The sequence below is a fragment of the Salvelinus fontinalis genome, chromosome 8 (assembly GCF_029448725.1).
Source record: "Salvelinus fontinalis isolate EN_2023a chromosome 8, ASM2944872v1, whole genome shotgun sequence".
Lineage (NCBI taxonomy): Eukaryota > Metazoa > Chordata > Actinopteri > Salmoniformes > Salmonidae > Salvelinus > Salvelinus fontinalis.
In genome coordinates, this window is record NC_074672.1 from 21,007,470 (window position 1) to 21,030,111 (window position 22,642).

At 41.2% G+C, this 22,642-nt stretch overlaps 1 protein-coding gene across 2 annotated transcripts; it reads left to right on the plus strand.

Moving 5' to 3' along the window:
- Positions 1-2,727: 2,727 nt before the first annotated feature.
- LOC129860856 (calcitonin gene-related peptide type 1 receptor-like) lies at positions 2,728-22,314 on the plus strand. Of its 2 annotated transcripts, XM_055931708.1 has the most exons (13): positions 2,728-3,030; positions 12,957-13,011; positions 13,085-13,235; positions 13,876-13,983; positions 14,101-14,213; positions 16,822-16,913; positions 17,220-17,346; positions 17,529-17,682; positions 18,468-18,528; positions 18,695-18,761; positions 18,917-19,135; positions 19,320-19,361; positions 19,545-22,314. In XM_055931708.1, exons 2-13 carry the CDS (start codon positions 12,961-12,963, stop codon positions 19,806-19,808), a joined length of 1,449 nt encoding a protein of 482 aa, XP_055787683.1. In that variant the 5' UTR covers positions 2,728-3,030; positions 12,957-12,960; the 3' UTR covers positions 19,809-22,314. The 2 variants fall into 2 exon arrangements, with proteins under 2 accessions (XP_055787683.1, XP_055787684.1); XM_055931709.1 differs by lacking the exon at positions 12,957-13,011.
- The last annotated feature ends 328 nt before the right edge of the window (positions 22,315-22,642 follow it).

Sequence of the window (22,642 nt, forward strand, 5' to 3'; positions counted from 1 at the left end):
GCGTACAGGAGACACCGTGCGCTCTACTGCGTAACACGGTGTCTGCCCGTACTCTCGCTCTCCACGGTAAGTACAGGGAGTGGGCGCAGGTCTCCTACCTGACTTCGCCACTCTCCCTTTAAGCCGCCCCCCAAGAAATTTTTGGGTAGTACTCACGGGCTTCCAGCCTTGCTTCCGTGCTGCCTCCTCATATCGCCGCCTCTCTGCTTTCGCTGCCTCCAGCTCAGCTTTGGGGCGGCGATATTCTCCTGGTTGAGCCCAGGGTCCTTTTCCGTCCAATATTTCCTCCCATGTCCACGAGTCCTGGTTTCTTTGTTGCGCTCTCCCACGCCGCTTGGTCTTTGGTTGGTGGGTGATTCTGTAACGGGCATCTAGTTCTTCCTCCTCCTCGGACGAGGAGAGGAGAGAAGGATCGGAGGACCAAAATGCAGCGGGTTGTGAATACATAATGAATTTATTGAAAGACGAAGACGAACACGAAAAACACTTGGAAAATTACAAAACAACAAAACGACGTAGACTGACCTAAAACATGAGAACTTACATTAAACATGAAGAACGCACGAACAGGTACAGACTACAACTAACGAACGAACAAACCGAAACAGTCCCGTGTGGTGCAACCTACACAGACACGGAAGACAATCACCCACAAACAAACAGTGTGAACAGCCAACTTATATATGGTTCTCAATCAGAGGAAAACGTCAAACACCTGTCCCTGATTGAGAACCATTTAAGGCTAATTACAAGTGACCTAAACATAGAAACACAAAACATAGAATGCCCACCCCAACTCACGCCCTGACCAACTAAACACATACAAAAATAACATAAAACAGGTCAGGAACGTGACAGGCATTCTCTCAACCAGCTTCACCTAGAATGCTTTTCCAACAGTCTCGAAGTAGTTCCCACATACAGTATGCTGAGCACTTGTTGGCTGCTTTTCCTTCACTCTGCGGTCCAACTCATCCCAAATCATTTCAATTGGTTTGTGGTTGGGTGATTGTGGAGGCCAGGTCATCTGATGCAGCACTCCATCACTCTCCTTCTTGGTAAAATAGTCCTTACAAGCCTGGAGGTGTGTTTTGGGTCATTGTCCTGTTGAAATACAAATGATAGTCCCACTAAGCGCAAACCAGATGGTATGACGTATGGCTGCAGAATGCCGTAGTAGTCATGCTGGTTAAGTGTGCCTTGAATTCTAAATAAATCACAGACAATGTCACCAGCAAAACATCAACCCACCATCAAAACTCCTCCTCCATGCTTCACGGTGGGAACTACACATGCAGAGATAATCTACTCTGCATTTCACAAAGACACGGCAGTTGGAACCAAAAATATCATATTTGGACTCATAGACCAAAGTACAAATTTGCACCGGTCTAATGTCCATTGCTCGTGTTGCTTGGCCCAAGCAAGTCTCTTCTTCTTACTGGTGTCCTTTAGTAATGGTTTCTTTGCAGCAATTCGACCATGAAGGCCTGATTCACGCAGTCTCCTCTGAACAGTTGATGTTGAGATGTGTCTGTTACTTGAACTCTGTGGAGCATTTATTTGTGCTGCAATTTCTGAGGCTGGTAACTCTAATGAACATATCCTCTGCAGCAGAGGTAACGCTGGGTCTTCCTTTCCTGTGGTGGTCCTCATGAGAGCCAGTTTCATCATAGTGCTGGAAATTTTCCGGATTGACTGATCATCATGTCTTAATAAAGTAATGATGGACTGTCTATTCACTTTGCTTATTTGAGCTGTTCTTGCCATAATATGGACTTGGTCTTTTGCCAAATAGGGCTATCTTCTGTATACCACCCCTACCTCATCAGAACACAACTGATTGGCTCAAATGCATTAAGAAGGAAAGAAATTCCACAAATTAACTTTTAACAAGGAACACCTGTTAATTGAAATGCATTCCAGGTGACTACCTCATGAAGCTTGTTGAGAGAATGCCAAGAGTGTGCAAAGCTGTCATCAAGACACATGGTGGCTACTTTAAAGAATCTTAAATATAAATATATTTTGATTTGTTTAACACTTTTTTGGTTACTACGTGATTCGATATGTGTTATTTCATAGTTTTGATGTCTTCACTATAATTCTAAAAAGTAAAAAATAGTAAAAACATATCTTTTTTTATGGAATGAGTAGGTGTGTCCAAACGTTTGACTGGTACTGTATAGAAATATATATAGAAATGAAATGTAAAAAATGACCGAGGTCCGGACCACGGTGTCCTCAAATGTAGTTACGGACATTGGTTTTAGACAGACTAGTCTAGAATATTAATTAACGTTGCATAGTAAGACGTTGAATCAGAGACCAAAATGCGGGTTGTGCCGAGTTTGTGCCTTTTTATTAGTAGCCAATCACTAGTTACCACAGACACAAAGTCATAATTATGGCTAAACCCCGCCTATTTCTACAATTTATCTTCTTAAAATCTGTTTTTAAACGTAACCCTAACCACTCTGTTAACCGTATGCTTAACCATAACCTTAAATTAAGACCAAAAATAAAAAAATTGTTTTCATGAATTTTTACAATATAGGCCTAGACAATCTTTACTCAGTGGCTGTGGTAACCAGTGACAACCAAGGCCCATATTGATGTAATTGGGAACGCATGAAATTGCTACAAAAAAATCACAGCCCCTCAGCAATAAATCATGCGTTTTCTATTTCATTTGAATGAAGCAGCAGCTTGCTAGACTAAAAGACTCATGTCATTAATGTCAACAGTCAGTTGCAGACTAACTCATTTACAGTGGTAGTAACAGTGTAAGCATTGCTTCAAAAAATTGAAACACTGATTCAATCATGGAAATAACCAATTAGGCTCTGAAATCCAAATTTCATGTTGATTATAAAAACCCTAAAACCCTGAGACGGACCGCCCTCAACAATCGCGGCTATCAATGCAACGCTTTGGTGCGGACTGGACACAGTGCCTGAGACGTTTACACTGGAACATGTGAAGGTGGGAAGATTTTGGAAAGTAGAGAGCATCCAACAAATTCTGAAGGTATGTGTATTTTTTTTACTTACTTTCCAAGAGGATGTCCATTGTAGCTGCAAATGTTTTTGCTTTAAACACCATAAGAGCTTTTTTTTTTTGTTGCAAGCTACAGAATGTGACATCTAGGTTACTGTCATAGACGCGATTGTCTGTCATTAGCCTATGCATGCCCAGCGAAATAGAATTCCGTGTCATTTTAAGAAAATAAAAATGAATAGCCTATCAACTAAACAATATCAATTAGACAAATAAAATGCATTTGGTCATATGGGCACATTTTGGGCACTAATGCACGCGCAGTCTCCAAGTAACCCCACCCAAACAGGTTGCATGACAAACGCCCTGGCCAGTTGGTTGCCTTGTCTGGAGAATTTGGAGGGTATGAATTTAAGTTAAAAAAAATCTAAATGTGTTTGTGCTCGTATGTGCCTGCGTTCGTGCGGTCGTGGTTATTGCAACAAGTTGGCTTTCTAAGAACAAAGAATGGAAGTGAAATTAAATTACAAATATCCTTGACTGTTGTACCTTCATAATTACATACTACACGTGACTGTTTTGTATGTCACTCAAATTTAACATTAAAGGCTTCACATCAAAGGCTATCAGTAAGTAAGCAACTTGAGGTGTTTCCAGGTCTGTTCTATTTGTGCATATTGTGTTGCTGGTTTTAATGGTTCTGTTCAGGAGTCCCAGCCCTCCAACATATCTTTGCCCTAGAACACACTGCCCCTGCCAGGCAGCTGTTGAGTGGTATGTGTTGTGCCTGCTACTTTAGTCCAAAACCCTTTTGCGATCATGCCAAGACCCTGTGCCGAACTAACTGCTTTTTCTGGGTAGTGGAAGGAAAGGGGACCAGGGGTTAATGTTACCTATGGATTATTTTGAGTAGCAGGATGGTATATAAACTGCCGGGGGCATGCACAAACCCTTTAAGTAATATAACCACAGGAGGTCTGAAACATGTCATACCTGCTCTGTCAGTGTTATGGATATCAGTACAGTGGGGGGATGGTTGGTGGCAAAATCTGGATCATAAAATAGGGATCATATTTTTGTATGTGTTGGAGTGGGTGCAGTATGTCCACCCAGTCCTACTGGCACCACGGCCAGTGGGAGAGTGTGTTTGTTTGGAGTATCACAGTGATGGGACAGTGTGGTTGTGGACGGTCTAATCTCTCTGTCTCTGTCTCTCTCTTTCTCTCTCTCTGGCAAAACAGTATGGCATGGCTCCAAGCTTTGAAAACTATTTCTGGATCCAGCTATGGGAAAAGTCCATAATCACTCACCAATAGAAAGCTTTATGAAAATTCCTGGAAAACAAAAGTTGACTCTGAGATTTATGGAATCAGAGTAAAAGTAAAGAATACTCTACTTACCGTATGTCATAGTAGACTTTTGACTGTGGTCCATACATTAGTTGAGGTTGGCCTACACACAGTATGTTGTTGACGTGTATAACTTAACTGTTCTAGCTTTATCAAAGTCACATTTCCTGGCAGTTATATGTTTAAAAAAAGTTAAACGATATTACTGACGTCTAATGATGGAAGTTCAAAGTTTACTTCCCTCTAAAACCCTAGGCCTTGGTGTAGGCTAACAATGGCTTATTTTTAACCTGTGGTTGTTGGGCGAGGGGGGTGGAAGTGAGAGAGGCCTCCTCATACTTCATCCTTCCTGGGATTCGGAGAGGCTCTCCACAGCCCCTTTTGTAATACAAATAAACAGGCTTCTCCTCAGTGAGTTAGTCAGTGAGCTATGACAGCCTAACCAACAGTAAGCAAAAGAGGGGGGGAAATGATGTGGGGGGGGGGGGGGGTCTAGGACCGGGTTTGGGAAACCCTGCTCTAAAGGACAGAAAGATGCATTGCTCTCAGGGGTCATGGGGTTGTCAGAAAGGAGCTGGGAAATCCAAATAATTTTCATAAAATATGGAATGCATGATTAGCATCTCTTCAAGTTAAATGGTTAAAGATGCTTCTAATGTGTGGGTGGAGATTCAGTACCCAAGTAGTCATCAAGGTCTGTCTCAGAGGAATTAATACATCTGAATGAAAGTTAGAAAAAAAAAACTGGAAAAGGAAACAGCAAACTTCTCAGGGAAATGTTGTTGACTGGTAGTTAAGTTGGAGACTAACAGTGAAATGCTTACTTACGGGTCCTTAAAGATAAAATAGAAATAGTGACACAGGGAATAAATACACAGTGAATAACACTAATGAGTAAAAATAACATGGCTATGTACAGGGAGTACCAATACCGAGTCGATGTGCAGGGGTACAAGGTAATTGAGGTAGATATTTACATATACTGTAGATAGGGGTAAAGTGACTAGGCAACAGGATAGATAATAGACATCTGTAACAGCAGCATATGTGGAGCAGCAGCGTGTGTGTGGCGTCAGTATCCATGTGTGCGTATGTTGGGGTGTGTGTGCATAGTCAGTGCAAGAGTTTGTTAAAAAAAGGGTCAATGCAGATGGTCTGTGTAGCTATTTGATTAGCTATCTAGCCGCCTTGTTTAGCAGTCTTGTGGCTTGGGGTTAGAAGCTGTTCAGGGTCCTATTGGTTCCAGACTTGGTGCACTGGTACCACTTGCCATGCGGTAGCAGAGAGAACGGTCTATGGCTTGATTGGCTGGAGTTGGACAATTTTTGGGGGGGCCTTCCTCTGACACCGTTTAATATATAGGTCCTGGATGGCAGGGACCTCGGCCCCGGTGGTGTACTGGGCCTTACTCACCACCCTCTGTAGTGCCTTGTGGTCGGGTGCCTTACAGTTGCCGTACCAAGCGTTGATGCAGCCAGTCAAGATGCTCTCAGTGGTGCAGCTGTAGAACTTTTTGAGGATCTGAAGGCCCATGCCAAATCTTTGTAGCCTCCCGAGGGAGAAGAGGCACTGTGTGTGTGGACCATGTTAATTCCTTAGTGATGTGGGCACCAAGCAACGTGAAGCCCTCGGCCCGCTCCACTACAGCCCCATCGTTTCCTGTTGTCCACAATCAGCTCCTTTGTCTTGCACACTGCCAGATCTCTGACCTCCTACCTATAGGCTGCCTCATCGTTCTTGGTGATCAGGCCTACCACCATCGTGTCATCAGCAAACTTAATGATGGTGTTGGAGTCGTGCACTGCCACGCAGTCGTGGGTGAACAGGGAGTACAGGAGGGGACTAATCACACACCACTGAGGGGCCCCCGTGTTGATGGTCAGCATGGCGGATGTGTTGCTTACCCTCACCGCCTGGGGACGGTCCATCAGGAAGTCCAGGATCCAGTAGCGTGGATATGTTCAGTACCAGGGTCATGAGCTTGGTGATGAGTTTGAAGGGAACTAAGGTGTTGAATGCTGAGCTGTAGTCAATGAACAGCATTCTCACATACAGTAGTTGTTCCTTTTGTCCATGTGGGAAAGGGCAGTGTGGAGTGCGATAGAGATTGTTGGGGCGGTATGTGAATTGGAGTGGCTCTAGGGTTTCTGGCATGATGGTGTTGATGTGAGCCATGACTAGCCTATCAAAGCACTTCATGGCTATAGATGTGAGTGCTATGGGACGATAGTCATTTAGGCAGGTTACGTTGATGTTCTTGGGCACGGGGACTATGGTGGTCTGCTTGAAACAAGTTGGTATTATTCAAGATTTTCAAGACACACTGTAGTCACATCTGTACTTTTCCAGTGGCAGGCCTCTTTGGTAGAAAATGATGTAAGGAAGGGTGAATTTGAAAATATCCATATACTGTAATGGTACATGGATAAAGAGGTTAGCAAAGAGCGCTTCAGTGTTACATGTAACACAAGAGGATATTTAAAACAAGTTAAAGTACTTTGATTTGATGGTCCTATATCAAAGATTAGAATAACTCTGAGTCCGCCTTAAAGAAGACTTGGACTGGAATGACAACTTCATGAATTTCCTTGAGTGGTTATGAAGAGCCTCCTGAGTGGTTGTCAAGGGACAGTTTCTAGCAGTAATTACATTTTTATATAGTCATACCTTAACTGTTTGTCCTGGTCTGCAAACCAGTGAATACATACATCTAAATAGTGTAGAGCATTTATTTTTGCTTAACTACAGGTATTATAAGTACCAATTATATCTTGAATTAAGTGAACTACCTGGGATGCTGGTAGACCAATTATATTAATTCCTTGAAGCTAGAATCTGAAACAATAAGAAAGCTGTCACCTCATATTCATAGACGGCTAAAGATACAAGGAATGACCATGACCAATGATTGTAACCATAGCCATGTTGAGGATATACAGTGTTTGTTCCCATTCACGTTGTTTACAAACATTGGAGTAAAACAAGCTCATGTTTTAGGTTCTGATGTGGTATGACAGTTGAACTAAGCTGAGGCATTTAAGTTTATATTTTTTAAGAATCAATGGGCATACATATCATTAAATGGATGCAGCAACTAAGGAGTCGATCTTTAACACTGTCTTTTGTTTTGAGTTGACATTCTGCTGAACCTAGATTAGGGCTCAGGTTAAGGGGCCAATAGCCTCGCAAGGCGCCTGAGACGTATACTGCTAAACTAGCCAGCTTCACTTAGCTTCCCATTCCAGCTCAGGCTTTATCCATACTACAGTACGACGGTGGATATTGCTCGTTAACCTGTCGCTAACTCTAACAGGCTTGTAACTGTATGTTGCTCATGGCTCGTCGATCCCCGAACTCTTCATTGAAACAATGCTGAAACATCAATCCGTGAACAAGTCAGTGCGACATTTTAATTTATGCCGAAATGAAAGAAAAGTTACCGCAAATTCAGCAGGCTATCGTGTGAAATAGACTTTTTGAAGTGCTGTCTTTATATTATTAGTTTGTGCTTTGGTGTAGCTGTCAATGGACAAGCACCTTTCCCCCCCACTATTTTATTAAGTCATACAAACGTTTTACTGTGCGTGAAGTTTCAAATGTATTTGTCATTACTAAATGTCTCTCTCGCTCTCATGAGAAATAACAAACCACTATTAATTCAAAAAGTTACGCTTCAACCACTTATATTTACACTATTACCACTACTAGCTATCATTTCTACCTACCAACACTATTACTACTATTATAATCGCCACTATATTAGTGATACAACTACCATCATTACCATTTGGGATAATAATCATGGAAATATTAATAATAGCGAGTGTTACTGTTTAATTTGGGAGGAGACTGTGGATCTGTCTCAGTCTGTACTTTCGTCACATGCGATACCTCAGACAGCACTGTTCCGATTTTGACTCAATTTGGATGAATTATGCGTCTGGCCATAGAGATCCGGCATTTACAAAATGACACTGATTGGCCCAAGGGCGAGAGCTATAGTAATTAACTGAAATGTATTAGTCACGTGAAATATCTCAATTGGCCCAGTGTCAGACAATGAGTGGCAAATACATATTTGGCTGCAAGAGGAGCCAACGCTCCTTCGTCATTGAGTATTTAACATTTTTCCTCTGGGTTTAATAATATATTTTTTTGAATAAATGTAGTATTTTCTTCGAAGAATGACTCTTTCTGAATAATACATTTTTAATGGATGAGGAAATGCATCTCTATCTTTACTTCCCCTGTCGTGCAGTGACGACATACACACTACTCTTTGGGTAGCCAAGTCTTTTTGTGTCTTCCTTTTTCTATAGCCAATAAAGCCCCACAGTGGAAGTGTCATAAAACCTAGCGGTCAAACAGGGAAATCGTTCCAATCTTTTTTCCACCAATAATTTTTCCCATAGGGAATTTTAGAAACACTTAAAATTAGGTCTGTGTTGTGTAGGTTTACCCTGGCGTGACGTTTTGATAACCATGTAGATCTCTCTCGGACAAAGTGTCTTATCAATATATTTGGCTCTATTTACACTCAGATTTGAAAATGCTAATTCGATTTAAAGTAGACATCATGCAAGACTACAAATCCCTGCAAGCTCCTGCATGTCATCTCTAGCTGACACATTTGCTAACAGGTATTGTGTCAATTTAAAACTTGGACAAGATAGTTAAGACAATTGTTGATTTTTAAAGAAATGTTGACAATTTATTAATGACTAAATGTAGTTAACATTAGAATCCAGAGATTCTTACATTTTCCTCGATTTGGCAGTCTCATCCAGATCATCATGGCATTTGTAGTTCTTTATGATAGCCACATTAGCAGCTAATTAGCTTTTATTTTTGGGGGGATAAATACAGACATATATATTGATAAAAGTCACCTTGTCCTAGAGATTTACAAGGTTATCAAAACATCACGCCAGGGTAAGCCTACACGAAACAGCCCTTATTTGAAGTGTTTCTCAAATCTTCTATAGGAAAAATGAATGATGGAAAAACAATTGGAATCATTTCTTGTTTGACCCCTAGGTTTTATGGGTATTACTACTCGTTCTGTGGTCCTGTATTGGTGGTCTCTGTTTTGTATTTCTGGCAGAGTAGAGCTAATTTAGAGTAGAGTTATTTATAATCTCTTTTTAGGGCCAAATAGCAATTTAGTTTATTTTTTGTTTTTGTTTCATTTTCCCAATATGTCAAATAAGAGGTTTTAATTTCTGTAACAATCTGATTGATTTCCCTGTGTGTGTCTCACACTCTCTCTCTAGGGCTCGTGTGTCATGTGACACTTGACATTTTTTATATAGTGAATCAAGTCTGATTAATTGATATCATCAGGATGTAATATCCTGCTCATTACTATTCAGTTCATGATAACAGCCAAACTGTAATTACAGTTCTCATTTCAGTTTGTTTTCCTTGGCATAGGAGGCAAGTAGCAGTTTTACAGAGTGAAAGGGAATGGGAAGTTGCTAGATTGTGAAAAGGTGTTGTATAGCGTTGAATGAGAACACTACTGAGCACTTGTGACAGGTGACAAGCCATTGAAGAGATATAGGATCCTATATATAGACTACACCAGCACACTGCCTGATGGAGAATGATTATGTAGTATTTACAGCCTTATCCATAGATTTGGTTTTACCTTCAAACATAAAGGGATGTCAAATTGATACATTTGTGAAGTGAAACTATAGAAATTGACAGAGTTTAGCAGTTATCAACCTATAAACGTTAACTAGGCACTACATCATTTTGGTTCATTAGTTTTGAGCAGTTTGATTAAGTGATAGTTGTATTGTCAACAAATGACCCCAAAAATCATATTACTACTACAAATTATAAAATGTTAATACTCAGTGTGTTTGTTTTCCTTGGCATAGGAGGCAAATAGTAGTTTTACAGACTGAAAGGGAATGGGAACGTTGCTTGATTTTGAAAGGGTGTTGTATGAGAACACTACTGAACAAGTGTGACACCCGTCCGTCCTGGGACTTTGATCAGGTGACAAGCCATTGAAGAGAGAGGACCCTATATATAGACTACACCAGTGTATTGAGTTCCTGGGCCAACCGTGCGTCTCTGTGGATTGTCAGCCATGGGGCTTGTGTTCTGCCTCTGTACCAGGTCTTACCCTCTCTCTCTCTGTATTCCTCTCTCTTTTATCTCTCTATCCCACACCCATGGTCACAGATAAAAGGCCAAAGACAATTTACAAGAGATCTAGAGCAGAGCTGCAGTAAGAGGCTGTGGCTCCCTTAGATTGTGATCCACACCCATCTCTGTGTGACCATTGACAGTTATGACATTTCCAAAGAACCTGGGGGTAAGGAGCGAGAGAGCTGGAAGTGTGTGACTCATCCTCCCTTACTAACAGTCTTCCCCAAAGCTCCAAAGCATTCCACATTCTATCCTCTTTTCCTCCTGTCTTTCTCTCCCTTTGCTCATGTTTTACACTCATCATTTTTTAATAACTCACTAAAAATATGTTTTCATATGTCTCGTAGTACTCAAAGATCAATACTTCTATGTTCCTGTTCCAGCTGGAATTTGACTGTGCTTTATAATTCAAAAGGTTTCTTTTGCTGGGTTAGTGAATTAACATTTTGGATTTCATGAGGGACAAGCTTTGTATACTTTTACATCAGATTTCAGCGATCTTCAAATAAACATCCTCGTCTTTCTTGGTATTGTAAATATGCATGTTCCCTGACCATGGGCGGAACGACTGCGGTGCTGTGACCTGTTTTGAGTGGACATCCTGTTCTGAGACCCTGCAATGTGTGTTCCGTCAGCACAAACATATAAACAAACATGTATTTTTGTTGTCTCCTCATATAGTCTGGCCAATTACTGTTGAGTGGTCCATTCAAAGGGAGCTACTGCTGCAAATAATTTCTACCATGGTCCCGTGTGGCTCAGTTGGTAGAGCATAGCGCTTGCAACGCCAGGTTTGTGGGTTCAATTCCCACGGGGGGACTAGGGTTCAATTCCCATGGGGGGACCAGGATGAATATGTATGAACTTTCCAATTTGTAAGTCGCTCTGGATAAGAGCGTCTGCTAAATGACTTAAATGTAAATGAACCAGACCATAGAAGTATATCCCACAGTTAGAAATACAGCCACTCCCCTCTACTATTTCCATGCTTGTGATTCCTCTCGTCATACAGTGCCTTGCAAAAGTATTCATCCCCCTTGGCATTTTTACTACTTTGTTGCATTACAACCTGTAATTTAAATAGATTTTTATTTGTACTTCATGTAATGGACATACACAAAATAATCCACATTGGTGTGATGGAAAAAAAGAACATGTTTAAAAAAACTGCAACACCACCAAGCAAGTGGCACCATGATGACCAAGGAGCTCACCAAACAGGTTAGGGACAAAGTTGTGGAGAAGTACAGATCAGGGTTGGCTTATAAAAAAATATCAGACACTTTGAACATCCCACAGAGCACCATTTAAATCCTTTATTAAAAATTGAAAGAATATGGCACCACAACAAACCTGCCAAGAGAGGGCTGCCCACAAACTCACAGACCAGGCAAGGAGGGCATTAATCAGAGAGGCAACAAAGAGACCAAAGATAACCCTGAAGGAGCTGCAAAGCTCCACAGCGGAGATTGGAGTATCTGTCCATAGGACCACTTTAAGCCGTACACTCCACAGAGCTGGGCTTTACGGAAGAGTGGACAGAAAAAAGACATTGCTTAAAGAAAAAAATAAGCAAACACATTTGCTGTTTGCCAAAAGGAATGTGCGAGACTCCCCAAACATTTGGAAGAAGGTACTCTGGTCAGATGAGACTAAAATGTAGTTTGTTGGCCATCAAGGAAGCCTCTGTCTGGCACAAACCCAACACCTCTCATCACCATGAGAACACCATCCCCAAGGTGAAGCGTGCTGGTAGCATCATGCTGTGGTGATGTTTTTCATCGGCAGGGACTGAGAAACTCGTAAGGATTGACGGAATGATGGATGGTGTTAAATACAGGGAAATCCTTGAGGGGAAACCTGTTTCAGTCTTCCAGAGATTTGAGACTGGGACGGAGGTTCACCTTCCAGCAGGACAATAACCCTAAGCTTACTTCTAAAGCAACACTCAAGTGGTTTAAGGGGAACATTTAAATGTCCTAGTCAAAGCCCAGACCTCATTCCAATTGAGAATCTGTGTTAAGATTTAAAGATTGCTGTACACCAGCGGAACCCATCCAACTTGAAGGAGCTGGAGCAGTTTTGCCTTGTGGAATGGGCAAAAATCCCAGTGGCTAGATGTGCCAAGCGAGAGACATACCCCAAGAGACTTGCAGCAGTAATTGCTGCAAAAGGTGGCTCTACAAAGTATTGACTTTGGGGGGGGGGTGAATAGTTATGCACGCTCAAGTGTTCAGTTTTTTTTTGTCTTGTTTCACAATATATATTTTGCATCTTCAAAGTGGTAGGCATGTTGTGTAAATCAAATTATACAAGCCCCCCCCCAAAAATCAATTTTAATTCCAGGTTGTAAGGCAACAAAATAGGACAAATGCCAAAGGGGGTGACTACTTTCACAAGCCACTGTAGTTCACTGGCAACACCTTTCTTTGTCCCATATAGAACAATGTGGAGGATCCCAGCGCTATGGCTTCCGGGGCTACTACTGGCCGTTGAGGTGAGAGAGACTCCTGAATATGTGTGTTTTTGTCAGATTAGAATCTATAAAAGGGCTGTTAAACATCCAATAGGTATGCCACTGTGAAGATGTGGGGACCATGCTGTCATCCGAGGAGGTGCCCAACATCCCTTTGTCGACCACCGTGACCCGCAGCCAGATCCTCTCAGCTCAGTTTGAGTGCTACCTGAAGATCATCTATGACCCACCACGCACTGAAGCTGGTGAGGCACTACACACATGTGCACACACATACAGTATAGCAGAGTGGAGGAGTGGTGCAGGTCACGGGAGAAAGGTCTGAAAGGAAGGAAGTGGTCTTTGTCTACAAGCTGCCCCTGTATCTCGACCTCACAAGGCTTTTGAAATGCTATTTTGCACTCTATTTCCGTACATACAACCTGGACACAGACTTCATTGTATTGTTCACTAGGACTGTTTTTTAAAAGTGGTCTTTGTTTGCACATGTAGCTGTTTCTCTCTGTTTTAAATGCATGTATACTATTTTGAATGTAGTAAATCATTAATTTTGAACAGACATTTTAAACATTTAACAGGGTTGCTTTTTTTAATCTGTTTCATTAATCTGCTTTCGCATGACATTCACAGGAAATAAGAGACCGTTTTCAGTTTGTCTTAAATGCCTCAACACTGTATTTTATGGTGACAGATTTAGCCCTAGGTTTTAGATGTTTTAGAAGTTCTAATATCACTAACAATGTCACTCTCTCTTTATATTATGTCCATGATATAACAAACAGTCAGAGATAACAAAGGCAATGATCCTTAACATTTTAAACATGAAACAGTTGCATTTCTATAATACACTGTACACAGCTACTCTTCTGTTGTCGCCCCTTGCAGGCACATTCTGTAACCGCACGTGGGACGGCTGGCTGTGTTGGGATGACTCTGCACCTGGCACGGCCATGCAGCTCTGCCCTGTGTACTTCCAGGACTTTGACCCCTCGGGTAAACCAGCCAGCCACACATCTAACAATCACAATTAAACTGACTTGATATTTAATAATGATGCCTAACCTGAAGTGTTTTGTGACATCCATCCTCTCCCTGTGTCCATTCAAACAGAGAAAGCGACTAAAGTATGCAACTCGGACGGACAGTGGTTTCGTCACCCTGAGAGCAACCGTATTTGGTCCAATTACACACAGTGTCAGATGTACACTAAGGACAAACTGACGGTATACTTCTAAGCCAACTTGTTTAGTAATTTTGACAGTGGCTTAGACATTTTTGTTAGTCAATTTAGTGATTGTTTTTAAGTTCATCTCTCTCTATTGTCTTCATTTAGTTGTTACCTGTTAAACACTGAGGGTTGTTTTGGGCCCACAGAGCTTAACTGCTACCCACTCTGTCAATTTCAGTAAGAAAATAGAAAGTGGCATATCTTTCGAAAGCTACAGCAGTTTTATTTTTGGAAATCTTACTGCTGGGGATGTCATAAGAATCCTCCCATAGGCCATAAATCATGTGCTATGCTATGGTCATAGTAATAGAGTATGTCATTTAGGTCAAGTCACCAGAAGTGCAAAAATGTTGTATGAATGGAAATGGTACACCCTGGTGGTCAGCGTAATGCAATGCATTTCTTATCCATCCACATTTAATATGTCATGACCTTGAATGCACCCTCCATATTCGCTGTTGATCTCTCGTTTCCAATGGGGAAAAATGAATCAGAAAATAACTTTGAAGTTCCTTTGCATGTCTGTGTTACATTTTTTTTTTTTTATGATAACTTTTGGGTCATCTTAAGATGTCAGGCTTGAAAATCCGTTCAGCCATTTTCGAACTGTGAGGTACTACCCAAACCAGACGCCTCTAGTTTCAAGTGGTCATGTCATGTGATCTTCTAGTGGACGAACTGGGAATCTGACATGAGTTGATTACATCAGTGAAAATGTTATGACTTCAGCTTTCTCCTTATACAGTACCTTCAGCCTGAATTAAAAATAGATGAAATTGTTTTCTCACCCATTTGACACACAATACGCCATAATAACAATGTGAAAACATGTCTTTAGAAATGTTGGCAAATTTTATTTCAAATGAAATACTGAAATATCTCATTAACATAAGTATTCACACCCCTGAGTCAATACATGTTAGAATCACCTTTGGCAGTGATAACAGCTGAGTCTATTTGGGTAAGTCTAAGAGCTTTGCACACCTGGATTGCACATTATTCTTTATAAAATTCTTCAAGCTGTCAAGTTGGTTGTTGATCATTGCTTGACAGCCATTTTCAAGACTTGCCATAGATTTTCAAGCTGATTTTAGGCAATTGTAACTAGGCCACAGGAACATTCAATATCCTCTTGGTGTATACTTGGCCTTGTGATTTAGGTTATTGTCCTGCTGAAAGGTACATTTGTCTACCAGTGTCTGTTGGAATGCAGACAACCAGGTTTTCCTCTATGATTTTGCCTGTGCTTAGCTGTATTTCTTTTCATCTTAAAAAACACCCTAGCCCTTGCCTATGACAAGCATACCCATAACATGATGCTGCCATCACCATGCTTGAAAATGTGAAGTGTTACTCAGTGATTTGTTGTATTTGCCCCAAACATCACGCTTTGTATTCAGGTTATAAAGTGAATTTCTTTGCCATATTTTTTCAGTTTTACTTGAGTGCCATATTCCAAACAGGATACATGTTTTGGCTTCCTCCTTTTCAATCTTTTCATTAAGGTTAGTATTGTGTAGTAACTACAATGTTGATCCATCCTCAGTTTTCTCCTATCACAGCCATTAAACTCTGTTTTTAACTGTTTTAAAGTCACTATTGGCCTCATGGTGAAATTCCTGAGTGTTTTCCGTCCTCTCCGGCAACTGAGTTAGGAAGGACACCTGTATCTTTGTAGTGACTGGGTGTATTGATACACCATACAAAGTGTAACTAATAACTTCACCATGCTCAAAGATATTCAATGCCTGCTTTTTTTACCCATCTAGCAATACGTGCCCTTTACGAGGCATTGAAAAACCTCTCTGGTCTTTGTGGTTGACTAAGTTTTAAATTCACTGCTCAACTGAGGGACCTTACAGATAATTGTATGTGTGGGGTACAGAGATGAGGTAGTCATTCAAGACTCCATGCAACTTATCTGACTTGTTAAGCAAATTTTTACTCCTGAACTTATTTAGGCTTGCCATAACAAAGGGGTTGAAAGTTATTGACTAAAGACATTTCCGCACTTCATTTTTCATTAATTTGTAAACATTTCTAAACAACATAATTCCCCTTTGACATTATAGGGTAATGCCGTGTAGGCCAGTGACACAATCTCTATTTAATACATTTTAAATTCAGGTTGTAACACAACAAAATGTGGAAAAAGTCAAGGGGTGTGAATAACTTCTGAATGCACTGTATGCATATCATTCCTGTAAGAAGGCATGGCATGTTGCATAAGGCCTGCACTTTTAAAATGGCTGTCTTACTATAGGAATGTTTTGAGTGCCAGCATTAGGAAAAAGATATGACAAAAAATGTATCCTTTTGGAATGGTAAGTGTAACATATTTTATTTCAAACCTAGACTTTCAAATCTCTTATTCCCTAACATGGGGACAATTTTGGGAACGTTGTTGCTGTACACCTGTATCAGAATCCCACGGTTCTTACCTTTTCTAACAATACTAGGCATGCGTTTCTTGGACTTTTTGAAGTCTAAATGTATCTAATGAAGGGATTTTACATGTTATGTGTCATTTAGAAAATACCACCAGATGGTGTCTGAGTTTACCAGGTTAAAGAAGGGAATTAATGCTTTCCCTTCTTGCCCAGTTTGCGTTTAGCTTGTACTACTTGGCCATTGTGGGACATGGATTGTCTGTGGTATCTCTCATCATCTCACTCTGCATCTTCTCCTACTTCAAGTGAGTCATGCATCGTTTCCTCTATGGACCCACCAGATAGACTGTGCTCTGAATGTCACTTTAGTGTACCTTTTCACTTTACACCCTCTAATCAAAGTGATTCTGTTTGTATTGCTCTTCCTACACCAGAGCCCTCTATTCTAAACAGAGGTCTTTGGTTGTTCCCTACATTGCCAACATTCATTCACATAGTCAAATGAAAGACAGAGCTTTCCTATGACCCTATACGAGCCAGTGTAGATACAGTTACACACTTGTTTGTTTCCTAAGTGTGCGCCTCCCTTTCTGTTCTAATCCTCCCATTAGGAGTCTGAGCTGCCAGAGGATCTCCCTCCATAAGAACATGTTCCTGTCCTTTATCTTCAACTCCATCTGCACCGTCATCTGGCTCTCTGCTGTAGCCAACAACCAGCAGCTGGGGGCCAGCAACCCTGTAAGTACTGTGCATCTCTGCCATCAGGGTGAATAGCTACTGGTTGAACTCGGTTGGTGAACATCTTGATGTGCTACACTCCACAATGTGTGGAAATGAGTGCCAGTGACAATTTAAAGTTAGCATTTTATATGTGCAAAAACAACCCCTGTCCTGAGGCTTCTCCCTGTGTTCTCTCTCAGATTGGATGCAAGATTCTGACAGTCTTGAACCAGTATACATTTGGATCCAACTACTTTTGGATGCTGTGTGAGGGGATCTACCTGCACACTCTTATCATCGTGGCTGTGTTTGTGGGAGAGCAGCAGCTGGGCTGGTACTATGTCCTGGGTTGGGGTGAGTGACTGCATCTTTATTTTTCACTGTTCAAATGGCTGTGTCCTGCTCTGCTGTCTGATATTCATTGTTTGACCATCCTTTTCCCCTAGCATGTAATTTACTTACAATGCCATTTTAGTAAATGATCAGATGTCCGGGGTGCCGTGAGTTATCTAAGATACTAGAGGTAGGGTTTCAGACATTTTCGCAAGATGGGCAGGGACTCCTCTGTCCTGACTTAAGGGGGAAGCTTGTTCCACCATTGGGCTGCCAGGACCGAGAATAGCTTTGACTGGGCGGGAGCCGCCTTCCCGTAGGGGTGGGAGGGGTAAGAGACCAGAGGTGGCAGAATGGTTGGGATGTAGTGTTTGGGCATAGCCTGAAGGTAAGGAGGTACAGTTCCCCTTACATAATGTGCAATGAGTCTTCTATGCTTTCATATCTCTATCACATTGAGTGAATGGATTGGTATCTAACACATGGAAACTGCGTGTTTGATATACCATTTATTCAGTTCCAGTCATTACCATGAGTCCGTCATCCCCAAATAAGGTGCCGCCTGTGCGTTATCAGTTCTTGAACCTCTCCTCGGGTACCCCCAGTCGATCTATACCAGAGCTAGAACACCTGATTCAACTTGTCAACTAATCAAGCCCTTGAATAGGTGAATCAGGTGAGCTAGTTCACAGCTACAACAAAATTGTGAAATGTCTGGGGGTCCCCGATGAGAGCTCTATTTGTTATGTCATATCTATGAAGGCCTTATAGAAGCTCAACAGTCATGAACTCCATCTCTCTCTCAGGCTTCCCCATCATTCCTGCCATCACACATGCTGTGGCCCGTGGGCTCTTCTATGATGACAGGTAATGTGTCACAACTCCCTCTGAATACAGTGTATATTAGTGGCAGAGATTGACATTCTGCACTGTATACTGCATTAGAACATTGTCAGTTACTGATATCTCAGTTAAACTCAGAATCAGATGTTTCTGTCTCAGTTGAGCTCAGGTTTGTCTCTTTGTCTCCCAGATGCTGGATCAGTTCTGACACACACCTGCTCTACATCATCCATGGGCCTGTCCATGCTGCCCTGCTGGTGATTCTGCACTACCAAAACAAACAAACATTTAGCAGAAATAGCAACCAAAGTGTTCTCAAACGCCAATTGCTCATGGAAAACAATCGATCACTGAATGCAATCACTCAATTCACTCACTCTATTCCTCTTCTTCTTCTACACTCTTTCTCCAGGTGAACCTGTTCTTCCTGCTCAATATAGTGCGTGTGTTGATCACCAAGCTGCAGGTGACCCACAGTGCAGAGTCTAATGCCTATATGAAGGTGGTGAGAGCTACTCTCATCCTGATCCCTCTGCTGGGAGCCCAGTTCATCCTGGTTCCCTGGAGGCCAGAGGGACGTAAGGCCAGGGCCATCTACGAGTTCATCATGAACATTTTTGCACATTTCCAGGTATGGATTGGATGGTGCTGCTCCCAGTTCCATTCTATACAAACCTAAATCGATGTTTGGTAGCATAGACAGTGCCTTACAAATGAATATAACTAGCCTACATACAGTATGTATCATGTATTCAAAACATTGTTATAACATTTCCACACTCAATATTCACTGAATTACTTTTATTTTTATATAGGGACTGCTGGTCGCAATTATATTCTGCTTTTACAATGCAGAGGTAAGTGCCAGTATCTTAAATATGATTATTAAGCTCAGTATACCTATTACAATTTACATTTCTATTTAATAATATAATCATTATCATTCAGAAATTCTTATATATTTGTTTGCCAGTATTTACTGAGATTGTTCAAGCTAGCATTTATGTTGCTCTTAAACCACTCAGTGTCTGGTTCCATAGGTGCAGGCATGTCTTAGGAGGAAATGGTTACAGACTAAGCTGGTGTGGAAATGGACAGATTCCTACTCCCACTACCACACCAACTCCTCTGTGACCGAGACGAGTCGTGCTACAGTTAGCCTGGAGCTCACCGCTCCTGAGGGGAACACCATCATTAAACCAGGTGGTAGTGTGCACTACCGAGCCAATGGACAGAGCAACGGCAAACGCTGCACCAACGGGGAGATGGACACGCCCAGGATCCTGGAGACCACGGACATCTGATAGCACAGCACTGTCACTTCCCATAGGCACCATCACATGATGCTGTGACAAACAGGCTCACTAAACTCACAGATTGGCCACAGACAATTGATCAATGCAGAAAATGGGGTGCCATGACCTTTTGTGTTATTGTAAATGTTGGATCACACACGTGGTAAGAATATACACACACAAATGTGTACAAGATACACATGCAAACACATACAAAAACACATATACAGACATCTGATAATGAATGAGCAGCTTACAGGGTCCAGTTGAAACCTTACAGACAATTATTTGCCACCAGATGTATATACATTTCACGGTAGCTTTTCATTGTTGCTGATTTTGGCCTTAGGCACGAGATATTATGGAACAATCCCAGTGATAACATGACCCAATAAAGAGGGTTATCTCTGGCAATGTTTATTGGCCTTCAGTGCCAATCAGTGTCTGATGTAATCAATTCCTGTGGGCCTATTGGACAGTATATACAGTGGCAAGAAAGTATGTGAACCCTATACGTTTGTCTTTATTTTACACACTGTGTAAACATTCACAGTGCAGGGTGGGAAAAGTATGTGATCCCTTGGATTTAATAACTGGTTTACCCTCCTTTGGCAGCAATAACCTCAACCAAACGTTTTCTGTAGTTGCGGATCAGATCTGCACAACAGTCAGAAGGAATTTTGGCCCATTCTTTACAGAACTGTTTCAGTTCAGCAATATTCTTGATGTCTGGTGTGAACTGCTCAAAGTCATGCCACAGCATCTCAATCGTGTTGAGGTCAGGACTTCTGTTGAACCCATTCTATTGCTGATTTACTTATGTTTTGGGTCAATGTCCTATTTCATCACCCAACTTCTTCTATTGAGCTTCAATTGGCAGACAGATAGCCTTACATTCTCTGGCAAAATGTCTTGATAAACTTGGGAATACATTCTTCCGTCGACTATAGCAAGCTTTCCAGGCCCTGAGGCAGCAAAGCAGCCCCAACCATGATGCTCCCTCCACCATACTTTACAGTTGGGATGAGGTGTTGGTGTGCTGTGCCTTTATTTTCTCTTGACACAGTGGTGCATGTGTGTTCCTTCCAAACAACTCAACTGTAGTTTCATCTGTCCACAGAATATTTTGTCAGTAGCGCTGTGGAACATCCAGGTGCACTTTTGCAAACTTCAGACTTGCAGCAATGTTTTTTTTTGGACAGCAGTGACTTCTGCTGTGGTGTCCTCCCATGAACACCATCCTTGTTTAGTGTTTTACGTATCGTAGACTCGTCAACAGCGATGTTAGCGTATTCCAGAGATTTTTGTAAATCTTTAGCTGACTCTCTAGGATTCTTCTTAACCTCATTGAGCATTCTGTGGTGTGCTCTTGCAGTCATCTTTGCAGGATGGCCATTCCTAGGGAGAGTAGCAACAGTTCTGAACTTTCTCCATTTATAGACAATTTGTCTTACCGTGGACTGATGAACATCAAGGCTTTTAGAGATACTTTTGTAACCCTTTCCAACTTTATGTAAGTCAACAATTCTTAATATTAGGTCTTCTGAGATCTCTTTTGTTCGAGACATGGTTCACATCAGGCAATGCTTCTTGTGAATAGCAAACTCAAATTTTGTGAGTTTTTTTTATAGGGCAAGGCAGCTCTGACCAACATCTCCAATCTCGTCTCATTGATTGAACCCCAGGTTAGCTGACTCCTGACTCCAATTAGCTTTTGGAGAAGTCATTAGCCTAGGGGTTCACATACTTTTTCCAACCTACACTGTGACTGTTTAAATTATGTATTCAATATAGACAAGGAAAAATACAATTTGTGTTATTAGACACTATGTATGTATATTGTTAGGACTTAGATGAAGATCAGATCAAATTTGATGGCCAGTTTATGGTGAAATCCAGGTAATTCCGAAGGGTTCACATACTTTTTCTTGAATTTTTGGTGTCGTTTAATTTATCTTATTTTATTACTCTGACACTGCTAAGGCTATATTGTAAAGGTTTGGATCAGTATTTTCTATGTCACTTTAATGATGTGGAACTTATTATATAAATGTGTTACATAATCTTGCCTTTTTAAAAACATGAAATGACTACTTAACTTGGCATAGTTCTGACTGCTGAATGTTAAGTTCTCTGAGGCAAGTAAGATGACAGTGTATAAGGAATACAACACAATGAGGAAAAGTCTGGCTGTGGCCTTTCAATCTCTAATAGGGCATCCCTCATCACAGGTTCTACTATGTCTGACACAACACTTTTTATCCAGTGTTACTTTCTTATGCTTTAGCAGATCTTGTATATTGAGTTGCTACACACAATCTTTGAAAAATCAAAGAGGATACATGTATTATACCGCTGAGCTGCAGTTGAACTGTGCATACTCTGTATGGGTGTAGTGGGGAGAATTTACTATGCAGTGTATGAAAAACATTCCACTTTAACTTCCAAATGACTTATGTTGTGTTTTAAGTGTAAAAAAAATGTAATAATAATTTAATAAATGTTTATTATTTTGGTTTGTGCCTGAGTTTTCTTGTCCATAGAATTATGGTTTTGGGGTTATTTTTTAATAATGTAGGTCTGACTCACTCAGAATGTATTAAAATAAATACGACCATCAGGAGTGAAAAGCTTTAGTTAAAAACGGACACGCCGTTTTTAACTAAACTTTAGTTAACTAACTAACTAACCACTAACTAACTAACCATTCCTCCATGCAGATCTCCTCTAGAGCAGTGATGTTTTGGGGCTGTTGCTGGGCAACACGGACTTTCAACTCCCTCCAAAGATTTTCTATGGGGTTGAGATCTGGAGACTGGCTAGGCCACTCCAGGACCTTGAAA

Excerpts from the sequence above, each read along its gene's own strand:
- LOC129860856 (XM_055931708.1), top strand. The coding sequence starts at position 12,961 with ATGTGGAGGATCCCAGCGCTATGGCTTCCGGGGCTACTACTGGCCGTT. Across the intron at positions 17,683-18,467 it reads GTACTATGTCCTGGGTTGGG|GCTTCCCCATCATTCCTGCC; the intron begins GTGAGTGACTGC and ends TCTCTCTCTCAG. Across the intron at positions 19,136-19,319 it reads ACATTTTTGCACATTTCCAG|GGACTGCTGGTCGCAATTAT; the intron begins GTATGGATTGGA and ends ATTTTTATATAG.